Source organism: Amblyomma maculatum, chromosome 2, assembly GCF_055883805.1.
Source record: "Amblyomma maculatum isolate TAMU_Amacu chromosome 2, ASM5588380v1, whole genome shotgun sequence".
NCBI classification, from domain to species: domain Eukaryota; kingdom Metazoa; phylum Arthropoda; class Arachnida; order Ixodida; family Ixodidae; genus Amblyomma; species Amblyomma maculatum.
Window position 1 is genome coordinate 31542750 of NC_139345.1, and position 13083 is coordinate 31555832.

Genomic DNA, 13083 nt, shown 5'->3' on the forward strand with positions numbered 1-13083 from the left:
TTTTCACATCATTGAAGCAAGCTGTTTCATTTGCATCTCAAATACCAAGTGCATATTCTTGCTTACCGTGCCTATTCAAATCAATCATTTTGAACAATGGAATGAGATGACCCATTAGGAGCAATGCCAGCCGCATCTAGACAAGTAACACCATTCAATATTCTGCAGAAGGATTGTGTGACAAAATAGAAATCCATCTGCCGTATAAGGGAGTGTTTATTAACTTCGCATAAAGCCTGTTAACATGAAGCGATTGCAATTATTATAGTGCCCAAAGTAGTGTCCTCATTTGCACTGGCCCTGCCTGGCAACTATGGTGTTCAAGCAAGTGCACAGTGTCAGCAATCTTACAAGTGCAAGCAACAGCTTAGTATGAAAAGACGACATCCAAACGCGTCGTTATAGTTTCAAGTGTTTGCTTCGAAAGAAACTTGTCATGCCACTGACCCCCCAAAACCCTGTAGCATTTACATGCATGAGCAGCCGGGTATTGTTTACTCCACCGTCTACAATGGTGCACAGTTTGTTATTGTGCTTTTGCAAAACCGTTTAAGAGTTGCCTTTCACGTAGAGAATTTTAGGCTGTACAGTTTTAACGACCGTACTACTGAGCCACTGTAGTGCATGTGACAGTATACTAGACACCCCGAGTAGCTTGTGCAATTACAAATCGCACAACCTACTCCTGCAGCTTACAGAGCATCCGTTAGGGGGCATGTTTGGCTTCCGAACACATGTATCATGTTGTTTTAAAAAGAAAAGAAAAAGAAAGAAAAAAAGTGTGAAGCGATAGCTGAAGCATTTAGACGCAGAAGCAGCGGCGGTGGCCATCTGTGCTGCTCGTTGCTCACACCTTGCGGCATCGTCGCGGCAACATTTTGCAAGACGCTCCTCACAATCTTCTGGCGTTTCAGCAGCTCTTTTGGCTTTAGCCCCTTCTCTTCTCCTCCGCGAACTTTCAGCTCACAACGCAACATTCTCTAGATCGTCAGATGTAGCCAACTGATGCCTCGCCATGAAGCTGCTCATGCATTAAGCTACTTTCTATGTCAATTGACCTTTGGTGGGAACATAGCTACTTCCCCAACACTTGCCCTTTGACACTGACCTTTGGTGGGATCGCGGCTACCAAAAGTGGTTGTGACTTAAGTTCCAACGTGTCCTCGAAGCTGTTAAAAGGTCATTGGAAGCACACAGTGACCTTGGCTTTACCTCGAGTAGTGAAGCTATTGCTTCAATATAGCTTAAAAATGCCAATGCATACTTCATCAAAGTGTTAGCCCATGGCAACTGTGAACGAATGACTGCCCACACGAGTATGTGATGAAATGAGAAAGATTGGTTGGAAAATTTTTTGTATGCATCCTTTATGGTTCATGCTCATGTCCAATGCTGGCTGCCGAGTGTTTGACACATGCACGTATCGTGGTGTTGCAAAAATAAATTAACTTTGAAATGAAGTTTCATACTTTTGTGATCAGTTCTAGGGTGCATTTGGCTTTTCTTTGGGAAAGGATTACATCATAAGTGCACTGTGAAATAATAAAAATGCTTTTTCTGTAGACATATTCCTATAACACATAATCCTACTCCGGATGCAGAAGTGGTGCTGAACGCAGTACCGAGAGTGACGACGCCTGATTGTGTGCACAGTGCCTATTAGTACATTGTTATACTGGCTATGCTAGTCCTGGTTGCTCATATTACTTGCTGGTCATGGTGACTGACATTACTTGATGAGTGACCATGGCTACCATGACTATGACCATGACCAAGGTCGAAGACACAGGTAATTAGGCCCAATTAACACTATGCAAAGGTTAGGAAATTGAGTCTGAAAGCATCTAAACACGACTGACGTAACTGCACCTTACTAAGCCTAACTGAGCACAGGCTTAGTTACGCCGAACAAGCTCAGCTAAGCCTAAAACGTTTATGTGCTTTTGCACGTAAAACTTGAACTTAGCTAAGCCTAGACAAATCATTCCTTTTCTAAGCAATATATATCCCGATTCTGCCCTTATGTTTTTAGAAAATTCTTTTAATTAGACCATAATAAGCTGCAGTAAAAGGGTCAATTTATGGGTGAAAAATTTTTTGCCGCACAAAGTGCTTGTTTTGCCAAGGTAAGCATAGTTAAGCAGAACACAGTAAAGACAAGTTAGCAAATGGCTGCTGACATGCGTGAGGTAAGCGTTCAAAGACTATACCTCCTTTAAGACTAAACTCTCATCCTGTTTAAACCAGCTGAGTATAATTGGGTGTCATTACTGCATAAACTTACCAATTATATTTGCAACTCATAAAGAATTACATAACACCTTTACACTGATGTTCTCCACCTACTGCTTCCTCTTCTTACAAGTTCACTTGGATAGCACGCTCCGGCTAAACTACTACTCATCTAAGTGGCTATGCAAGCATTGTACAATGCTATGTACTGTTAGTGTGAAATCAAATGCAAGTACCAGCCAAACGACACACAAAATATCCCCTTCCGCAGAGAAAATATAAATGACGTCCATTAACACATACTTCTGACTGGCAGTCTTGTTGTCTTAGAAGAAATAAAATGTTCTGGTACTATTCCATCTCTTAGTTTTTCTTCTTGCGTTTCAAGATGCCTTTTCATATTCATTCATTATTTCTACACATTTTTATATTCATTATAGAATAAGAACATTCGTGATTATAAATAAATTTACAAACAGTTGCAAATTTTATATTCAAATGAATATTGTCTGCCAGCTGTGCAGTAGTAGTGTTGCCAAAAAAAAAAAAAAAACATCTTGCATGGAAGATAATTAATAATTTTCAGATTGAGAGAGACAAGGATACATTTTCTGCTCATGCCCACGAGTAGTGAAGTAGGTTACTTGACGTCTTGTGTAAAATCACACTCATCTTCTCCACCCCTGCTGCTCCTGTGGGTGTATAAACTTTGGCGGAATTAAGCTGCTGGCCACTAGAGGCACCCTGAAGGAAGATGTGACAAAATACCTTTTCTCGTCGCCTTGGTTGCTTTTGGATATTACTCTTTAATGTTAGGGAAAGTTAGGAAAATGTTAGAAAATGCTTCCCTAGCATCTACACGTCTGACACAATTGTAACCATTACAACTGGGGCCATTAAGGGTGCGAAAAGTATGTGAAGCGGCATGCTTCATTAGCATATGCATGCTTCACAGAATTGTGACCACTAACAGTGCAATCAGAGCAGACAATGATGCTCATAATGAAGTTCACTTTGATTCTACATGTTTGATTAACTTACATAAAAATGCATTTATCCCTGACAACTTTCAAAGTTATACAGCATCGAGCTTGACTACACCTTAGTGTAGCTTATACAAACCCCAAAGTGCTATGCACAGTGGAATGTTTAAAACCTCTACTGACCCCAAAGTGCTATGCGCAGTGGAATGTTTAAAACCTCTACTGTCAATTCATAAAATTTATTTGCGAATGCAGCATGATATTAGTGTGCTGTTTTGAGCATTTAAGCAACAGTTGCGCTACAAGAAAAGCTGATAATTCCAAAAAGCAAACTACCTACGTGCTGCCCAATGTGTCCAAGATGATTTCATAAATCTCAGAGATGCGAGAGAGATGCGAGAGATGCGAGATCTCAGAGAGAGATGCGAGCACTACCTCTCAAGCTTCCATGGAGCCATTTTACCAGCTGAGGTGTGTCTTCATCCACTGTAACTACCCCTGCTTCACCATCAGACGAAAATGCACCCACTCCCATTTGCTTATTGGAAGGCACTCTTCCCACGAGAGCAAGACCCTGACATGTGGGGGAAGTTGTGTTATGATTCACTATGCGAAATAGGATGCAACAGTGTACAGAAGAACTGGTTTCGAAATGGAGTTTATGCATTAATTTTCTGAGAAGAGAGTCCCCCCCTGAGTGTTCATCATCGAAAAAGATATGAATGAGATGAAAGCCAAACAGCACCTGAATACATTGAAGCACATACTACTGACTGGGGCATGAAACTAAAGATCTTATTGTGTGCCTGAAAATAAAAGGCACGACTGAAAATGCACGCAGCATCATTCCATGCACTATCGGCTTACTGGCTGCACCCGCCTTTGCCTGTCAATCAGAACAATGACCAATGAAATGCCATTTGCCAAAATAATACAGTGGCCGTTCCAACGCAAGCGTGGGTATTAAAAAATTTGAGTGTTCCTGTCAACACATAACACAAGCTGTTTTTAAGAGTCCACCAAGCTGAAGGATGCATGCTTTGTCAAAAAATGTGCTGACAACAATTTAAGATGGAGGCTCAGCCTGTTAACCAATGCATGCTCTCTTACCTGGAAGGCCCCTTTTCTAGAAAGCATATAAAGCCAATCACACTTGTCTCGAGCACTCCAACATTGTGCAGCGAAGCAAATTAAGTTGAGCCTTAACATAGCTCCCAGGCAGCACAGACTATTGGCTCAAAGTTGGTTCTGTGTCGGCATTGTCTGGCCCAATATAGGAGCGACTTGTCAATACAGGACCAATATTGGGACAATGGTTAGTGCTGCCCGGGCTGCTTTGTTAGAAGCAATCCGCTTGTGCAGTTCGTATAATTTGCAGCTGCATTAGTGCGCAAGAATTACCAGTTAACTCAGTACCTGACTTATAATTTCCACTTCGCCCCCACAGCACTGCTTGAGCACCGTAGACAAGTGCAATAGACTCTGTACATCCCACCTGACGTTGTTGAAGTCTTCCTGCTCAGGTGAGGCACCAGCCCTATGTGCAGAGCAGCTTCATCAAAGAGACAGCCTCACTCGCAACTGTGATGAACCATGTCTAGTAGCACCTTTCGTGACAAAGTCTTACCAAACTCTTGCCACCTCATGTTGCTACATTAAACCTTCCAAACAAGGCACTTTTTGGTTCGCAGGAATATCAAAAGAAAACAGAAAACAATGGAAGTGGGCCTGTTGTCAACGAATTACCTGTCCTTGTCCCGAAAGGCTGCTCTGGCAGAAAACCCAATTTTCAAAAGTTGCATTTTCAGTAGAACGACAAATAATAAAGCATAAGTATTGCTGCCATGAAAAAAGAACTGTGGTCATGCACACACAGTTTCTGACGTAACTCCCTAAAGCTATTCTACACCACCATTCACTACCAAGTCTCTACCAATTAAAGATTAATTTCTGATCAAAGAAATTGAATTTCAAAGTTTTCCCGCCAGTCTACAGCTCGCGAGGTCAAGAGCGAGCAACATTTAGTGACCATTGTTAGGAAGTGAGCAGTCCCCCCCCCCAGTGTAGCCCGTCTCAATACTACTACACCATTGTGCGATAGTGAGAATGGCTGATGAGAGGCAGGAACTACATTCCATTTTCTTTGCTTTTCTTCACACTCATGAAGGCTCCATTTTCAGTAAAAAATGTGCACCTTTGTCATTGCAACAGGGCTATCAGTTGATACAGGCAGACTTACATTTTTTCTGACCCTAAGCCCCAAGCCTGACATAAAACCAATGCTTCACATTGACAACAGAGTAACAAACTTTCCAATAGCATCAGCAGCGTAGTCTGATCAGCATTACATGCCAAATGGGGAGTGAGAACAGTGCTTCACAGCCTGCTCTTCCACTCCTCGGGAAAAAAAGAAAGAAAAAAGAAAAAATGTTCAAGAATTTCTCTGACCTTTCTGCAAGCATCACCAGCTGGGTCCTGCTTGGAGCAGGGTGTTGAAAAGATGCCACCACTGCTAACATAATGCAAGTTGTTGTTTTCTGGTGATGGCCCCTGTTCCCTGTGCTCCTTCAAAGGGGTTGTGCTTGGGGATGGGCACACAGCCAATGCAGTGGAAGGGCTCAAATCAAGGGCAACTGAATGGAACAGAAAAAGAAAAGGAAATCTTTTGAATTAAAAAACAAAACAAAAAAAAACCTCGACCAAACTGCCAATTCAAAAACCAGGATGTGAACGGAAACCTCAGTCAAATATAAGCATTCAAAATTTGATGTTGAAATGCCTTGAATCCCATCTGACCATGCCTTCCCAATGCTAACAAAATGTTGGCCCTTGCAAAAAAACTGAAGTGTAATTCACTGCTCACCTCCCATAAATAGCAAAAAAAAATTTAACATAGAGAGGACGCCGCTCTTACTCATCATTTTCAGCCCGGCTGGGCCTCCTTTAGTATACAAGATCTCTCTCACAAATTTCCAAGCGAAAGCCTCTAAATCTCAACTAAGCTGTGACGTGCTACTGAAATATAATTATATTAAAGATTTTCCCCTAGAAGAAGTTTTAGTATACAGCTGTTCACAAGCTCACCAGCCTGCCCAACACACCCTCTAACTGGCTGCACCTGCTCATCCTTGTTCAATGCCTGCGCAGAGTACACAGCCACACCTTTGTGCCATGAAAAAGCTAGACAAGAAGACAGGCAAGCATGAACCACACTAAGTGTATTAGAAATGTTGCACAAGGAAACTATGGCTTTCTAAGGAATTTTTTCAGCTAGCTGCTCAACAAGGTAAGGTTGCCACAGAAGTAGACAACAGGGACCTGGTCACCGACAGTGCCCCCCCTCCCATTTTTCCAGAAGGAAGGAAGCTACACAGAGGCAGACCACAATGGTGAAATATTTATTGTCGAATGCATCCCGGGATGGCAACACAACAGGGCCCAACCTAACAGTGAGGGCAGCAGGGCTCCCTTGACAGGGAAGCACAAGTGTAAAAGGCCCATAGGACTATTCTTGCACACCAAAATCCTAAATGGATCGATGATAATGACCCCTTAGCATGACTTCTCACTGGTGAAAGGGAGCTAAGGTTTACTTATTCACAGGTCTGTTCAATCTCTAGCAAATGTTTATGACTAGTCTGTTGTAACAGCCCACACATGCCGGCTCCAGAGAATGTGAAACGAGATCAACATACGGAGTAGTCAGGGCAACCTGGACTACCACTACCGTTATGCACTGCCAGAGAATACAGAGGGCTGTACAAGACTGGTAGGCTCAAGATCGTCTCTGTAAGATTGACACAGCATGTTTCACACGTTTGGGGCAGTGGTTTATGCTTGGTGCTTAGAAGGTGCATTACAAAACAGAACACTCTTGGCAGTGTCATTGCATACCGACCCAAATCAGGCAGAGGAAAGAGAAAACTGTGTATTTTGACAGCCAACACAGGAGACATAGCCCAGTTGCAAATCACAAGTACAGGTAAAGTCCGACCCAAACAAGAAAACAGTGCAGTCTCGCATCAGAAAGGGTGCCAACACAACTGTACCAGCCATCCGCACACCAAAGATACAAGCAGTAAAGTAACTAGTGGTTGCAATATGCCTTGTAAAGAACTTCTTCAGCAAAGCTTGCAGCTGCCACTAACAGGTGCAAAGACACAGTTCTAGTAGCAAAAAGTCTGCCAATACTAGCAAAGTAACAGTTTGTTAAACCGATGTACACGGTTGGCCGAAAATTCCCAGGCCGCAGGGTCTGCTTTTGAATAACATAATAGGGCACATACAGCGCTTATAAGACTAAAATGGCCCTAACAAGGGAAGATGAGCCATCCCATCATCCAGAGATTTTGAGGTTCAGGGGCTCATAAATTTCCCACTATACTGAAAAGTTTACCATAGGGCATGGAACTTCTGACCAACCCCGTACATGTTTACGCTGGCAAAGAACACAAATTTCTAATGTTTCAGCACTGCAGATACACTGCATACCAACTGGTGGCAAAACTTGTACACGACTCTCTCTTCGTTTACTAGCAAGCATGCTGGGGTTTTCCAGCACAGAATATGCAAACGAGAGCTAGCTGCTCATTAATGGATGTAAGTGCTTAAAGATTGCATAGCTTGTTTATTTTCAGGTGCACAGCTAGCCAACGACAAAGGTCAATCACTGCCGGAAAAAGCAGCAAAGCACGCAAATACCTCCTGCCAGCACTGAAAAACCAAATTACTGGAGGGTTCAGTGTCAATACCCTTACCCCACTCCCGTGTCAGAACACCCCCACCCAATAGTGAACCGTCTTGCTCAGCCCACAACTTCAAGTTGCACATTTTTTAAACACAGTTACACACATTCATGTGGCATACATTCTTGTAGGTTTTCTTCAAGCACTTCAGAATATGTGTTCAAGCTGCACACACACGCTGTTCCTGTAATTTTTGTTTTTGATGCTCACACAAAGTTTAACTGAATTCTCTTCAGTTCCCTCCCCATAAACATGCGCCTTGAACATAAAGTTCCCTTTGAAAAATGACGAACACCCATCAAAGGTGCAACCAAGTGTATACAAAGTCTAGACCACATACTGAATTTATCCAAACTGCAATGCGAGGTTTGAATCCGCAGACATGAAAAAAAAGATATTAATAAAATAAAGTGCAGCAAAATATCATGAAAGAAGCTGCAGTGTAAAGAAAACATAAGGTATAAGTCTAAAAACAAAATGGCTTTCCTATGGCTTCTGTTCATAAGAAAGCCCTCTTTAATTTAAGCTTTAGAGACAAACTATTGAAGACTGCCAGAAAATGTGCTTGATGAGTAGAACAAATTTTTGCAGTATGGTAATGAGTGATGGAATGCCATCAGAATACCATCACTCGTCCACGTTTCCTAACCTCAGTATATACAGCTTCACACTCCTTTTAACCATTCAAGGTGCTCTGTACGCAGCTACACCCATATCAAACTCATAACTTTATCCTTCAGCTAGCAGCAATTTATTTTTTCCAGATGAATGTAGGACCCTCACCTCAAGAATGAGATCAATATTATGTCTTCTGCCATTTCCCAACAGTTAGCCACCAGAAGCAATGTCTTTTCTTTTTCCTGAATTTCCTGCATCATGTGCACCTTCGAACCAGAAAATGATTCCACATGCTCTTTTCTAAATTCACATGTTTTGATATTAGCTTCAAACTAGCTTGCCAGTTCGTGAGTTTAGGTTTTTTTCACGCATGCATGTGCACGAAAAAAATTAGCAACTGGTGCTTCCATTAAAGATAATTGAATTAGCTTTCTTGATGTACGAATATATTAACGTCGCATATTAGTTCTGAGCTGAAATCATAAAGGGCCCCTAAAACGGCTAAGGGGCCAAAAATCGCGAAAGGAATGCAGCCTTTTGAAAATGACATTTTGAAAATCTAAAGCCCACCTCCTACACACCAACTAATTTATTCACTCATTCAATATTATAAGATGCAAACAAAGTGAATAAATCCAATTTATAAATTTTTTCTCATTTTCTCAAAACAATTTTTTGATGGTTTGCCAGTTTACAAGAAGAATATCTTTGCAGCTAGAGCAGATAAATTAATCACTTTTATTTCAGCATGTTCCTGAGTGATTAACTATACAATGTTGGGAACAGTTATCTCATTTTGTTCTTGCTAACTCTTTCTGCACTCTAAAGCCCACCTCCTACACACCAACTAATTTATTCACTCATTCAATATTATAAGACACAAACAAAGTGAATAAATCCAATTTATAAATTTTTTTCTCATTTTCTCAAAACAATTTTTTGATGGTTTGCCAGTTTACAAGAAGGATACCTTTGCAGCTAGAGCAGATAAATTAATTACTTTTATTTCAGCATGTTCCTGAGTGATTAACTATACAATGTTGGGAACAGTTTTCTCATTTTGTTCTTGCTAACTCTTTCTGCACTCTAATTTAAATGGCCCTTTTCTCTACATCAAAATTCAACGAATTGTAAAAGGATTAATATTACTGCCTCAATCAAAGATGTAGTTCCCATGTTGTATTCCTTATACCGTATACTATCTAGCCACACATTATAATAGCTATCTGATAGATGTTTTTTCTCTCCACTGTTTCTGTAAACAAACTCACATACCAAAAAAAGTGGTTATATATTTGAAATCAGCATAAAAACTGATTAAGACTGTGCATTTTCTAAGCAAAGATTTTCCACTTTCAATCCCACCTTCCTCCTTTCCCTTACGGCATGGTGCAAGTGCCCACAGAAACAAGTGTGACAGATACTGTGCCTTTCCTTTCCTGTGAACCAATTGTTATTTTTAATGTTCCAAGAGCCCTGTCCCTTCGACATACGTCAGTATCTGCTGTGATTATTAAGGGGAATGTTTCACACACACCTGTTTGTTTCAAAAGAGCTGTGGAAAGATTTTCAGAGAAAGCCAACATGAAGATCAGCACGGAGCCTGACTGCATCAACCATGCGCTTTAGATGTCTCACCATGAAAGTGAAACTTTTACCAGTCACTCAACTGCATCGATAGTCATGCCTCCTAAATGTCAGTGGCCATATTAAGCAACATTTAAGTAGCCGGAAATGAGTAGTAGCAAGTGGGTTCGATGCGGTCAATTAGTTCACCATACACCGATAACCAAAAAGCATACGAGAGCACTTTTTTGAGACCAACAGAAATTCCAAACTTTGCCTACACTGGAAATTAATCATTTTCATTAGCATAAGACATCAGCGGCATGTGGATATGAAGTATCTGCCAAAATTTTTAAAATGTAATGAAGACCTTTGTGCCTCGTGTGTTTTATCCAACTTCTTCGGGATGATGTATCAAATTCCAGCTTGGTGCACAACTTTACCATAACCAGTGACAAGTTTCCGATTGCTCTGCAGCTATTTTGATACGTAATGCACCGTGCCAATTGGCTCAGTTAAATATCCGCAGCTTGGAGCCAAAGCTTGCTCGCCAATACAGCATCCTAACTTTTATTTTAATTCTTTTTGTGTTTCAAAAATTTGGGGGCCAACCTGCACGATATATCAACCAAGATGCAAGTAAAAGTGGAATAATGTGCCCATTCCAGTGATTTATATTGGATTGTAATGCAAGAGGTTACTATTCACTTGTATTTTCGGTAAACAAACTTGTTTAAAATTCCAGTAAATACAGTGTTATGCCATACCTTGCAAGTACTTTTGGTACTGATGTCCTGCCCACAACACATTACTGATACACCCCACATGCACCTTCTAGCAATGCTTTCTCTTCCAATGTCCTAGCCACTAACTTGATGAAGAGAAAAGCGGCCACTTTCCCTCTGCTTTCCCTCTTGAGAAAGTAGATGTAAAACGGGGCCTCACACTCTCATTTTGCACTGCAGCCAAACGGGCTTTCTTCATGTCGAGTACATGTCATGCTGGGTTTTCACATTTTCTGTCAGGCCTTGGCAGTTCACTTCCTTCGCCAAATGGCATTGCAAGCATAACTACGGCGATGTCAGATGCCAAACAAATGGCCTGGCCCCCCATCTGATGTATAACTCAATGCAGCCAGCCAGAGATTGCAATCCCCTATCAGAGTTCATTACAATCATAAGGATCTGATGACATGGCTTGCAGATAAACACAAAGAGTGTTGCACTGTCCCTCACTCCATATCATAACATGCAAAGCACGAGCTTTATCATACTGCCAAATGGCCCACTTTTACAAAGAGGCACCTTAGGCAGTTTTCTTTATTGTTATTGTTACTAACTCTAGAGCTGAAGCCATACCATTCATGCAGCAAGTAAATTTTGTCTGAGTCAGTTAAGGCAGTGCCTGACCATTCGTTGCACCTGCATAGGATGCTGCTTACCAAGTGCAAGCAGACGAAAGTAATCTCACGAGCACTGATGTCGCGCCTTCCTTTCATACGTTGTCTGTGCATGATGTTCCTTTTCGAGAAACCTTAGATGGTGAAAACACTGCCTCCGGCTATGCATCAGCTCATCCTCTCAACGATTCCAGGCTGTAACTTCTGGATGTGTCACATGCAGCCAGCTTGCCTTACCACCCGCTCAACAAAAACAAAGGTGCATTAGCAGACCACTAGAAACATGCTTACAACATTAATTTACAAAGGAACACGACATTCCAAAGAAAGGATAACTTGGACAGCAACCATACCTTGCCAAATGACAATGCTGGCTAGCAAGCGGCTCTGAATGTAAGCAGCGAAATTTCTAATAGAAGAGAGTAGTAATTGTTCTTAAAATTCAAACCAAAAAGAAAGAAAAGTGGCGTGTGAAGATGAATGCGCTTGGAACTGCTAGGCCATCTGCGCATAGTGATTTAGCTCCTTGCTGCTGCAGGTACCAACCCAAGCAAGAGACTGCTTTTGGTACAATCACTGTGACCAAAGCTTTGTCATTATCCGGACTACGCCCACTGCAGAACAAAGGCCCTTCCCGCAACCCTGCCACCATATCACTACAGAGTTCACAATTTCGTCAGCCCACCTAGCGTTCTGCCACCCCTGATAGGGTTGCCGTTTTTTAGAATCTAGTCAGCCAACTTTGATGGCCTCCAGAAAACCAGAAAGCCCTTAATAACAGTTTCCTGGTTTCAACTACAACATCGTAAAGTGATATCTATTTCCTGACCCACTCTGCTTTCTTCCAGAATATTACACTCAACCATTTTGTTTTCTAAACTTGCCCCATTGTCCTTGATTTAAGTTAAAAATTTTTCATCAGCCTCCAAGTTTCTGTCTAAGGGGGGACTACATTAAGGAGCAGCTGTTATATACTTTTCCCTTGATGGGAAAAAAAAAAAAAACTGATTCATTCTGAGAGGAACCAATACCCAGGTAAATGAATGTTGAATATTACTTCACACATATATTCGTGCTTAGGCAAGCGAAACAGCCGCTAATCTCTTTCCTCGGGGAATATAATTTTAAGCCAAACCATTATACAATGTTTTTTTAATACGAGCAGGTCTCTTAACTTGGACACAGGCCTAGTTCCCAACTAGATACACAAATCGTCTGCTGTGGGACATTTTACGATAATTTCTAAATATGCAATCAAACAGTCACACCAGAGTGGGCCAAGCTCCAGGCAAGGGTAAAGCTTGCACCAGCAGGGAAATCGGTCACCATTTGGCAGACTGCACTACAGGGCCCCTAATGACTGCAACTGTATTATTATTTTTCTGAGAAGCATAGAACTCTGTCACAATCAGTTTTATGATCCATGCAGCACATACGGAGTCCTACTGGTCAAAGTACAATTTCCTTTCAATGGACCTTTAAAGGAACCAAAAATATGTGCGAAAAAAAGCAGCACGCTGCCAAGAGTACTATCAAATGA

At 41.5% G+C, this 13083-nt stretch overlaps 1 protein-coding gene across 1 annotated transcript in view; it reads right to left on the reverse strand.

Moving 5' to 3' along the window:
- Cdep (Chondrocyte-derived ezrin-like domain containing protein) overlaps window positions 1-13083 on the reverse strand; it is a 110969-nt gene that overhangs the window by 50038 nt on the left and 47848 nt on the right. Inside the window, exon 10 of the mRNA XM_084593699.1 lies at window positions 5664-5848. Within this exon, the coding sequence (XP_084449825.1) occupies window positions 5664-5848 (185 nt within the window). The remainder of the gene's footprint in view (window positions 1-5663; window positions 5849-13083) is intronic.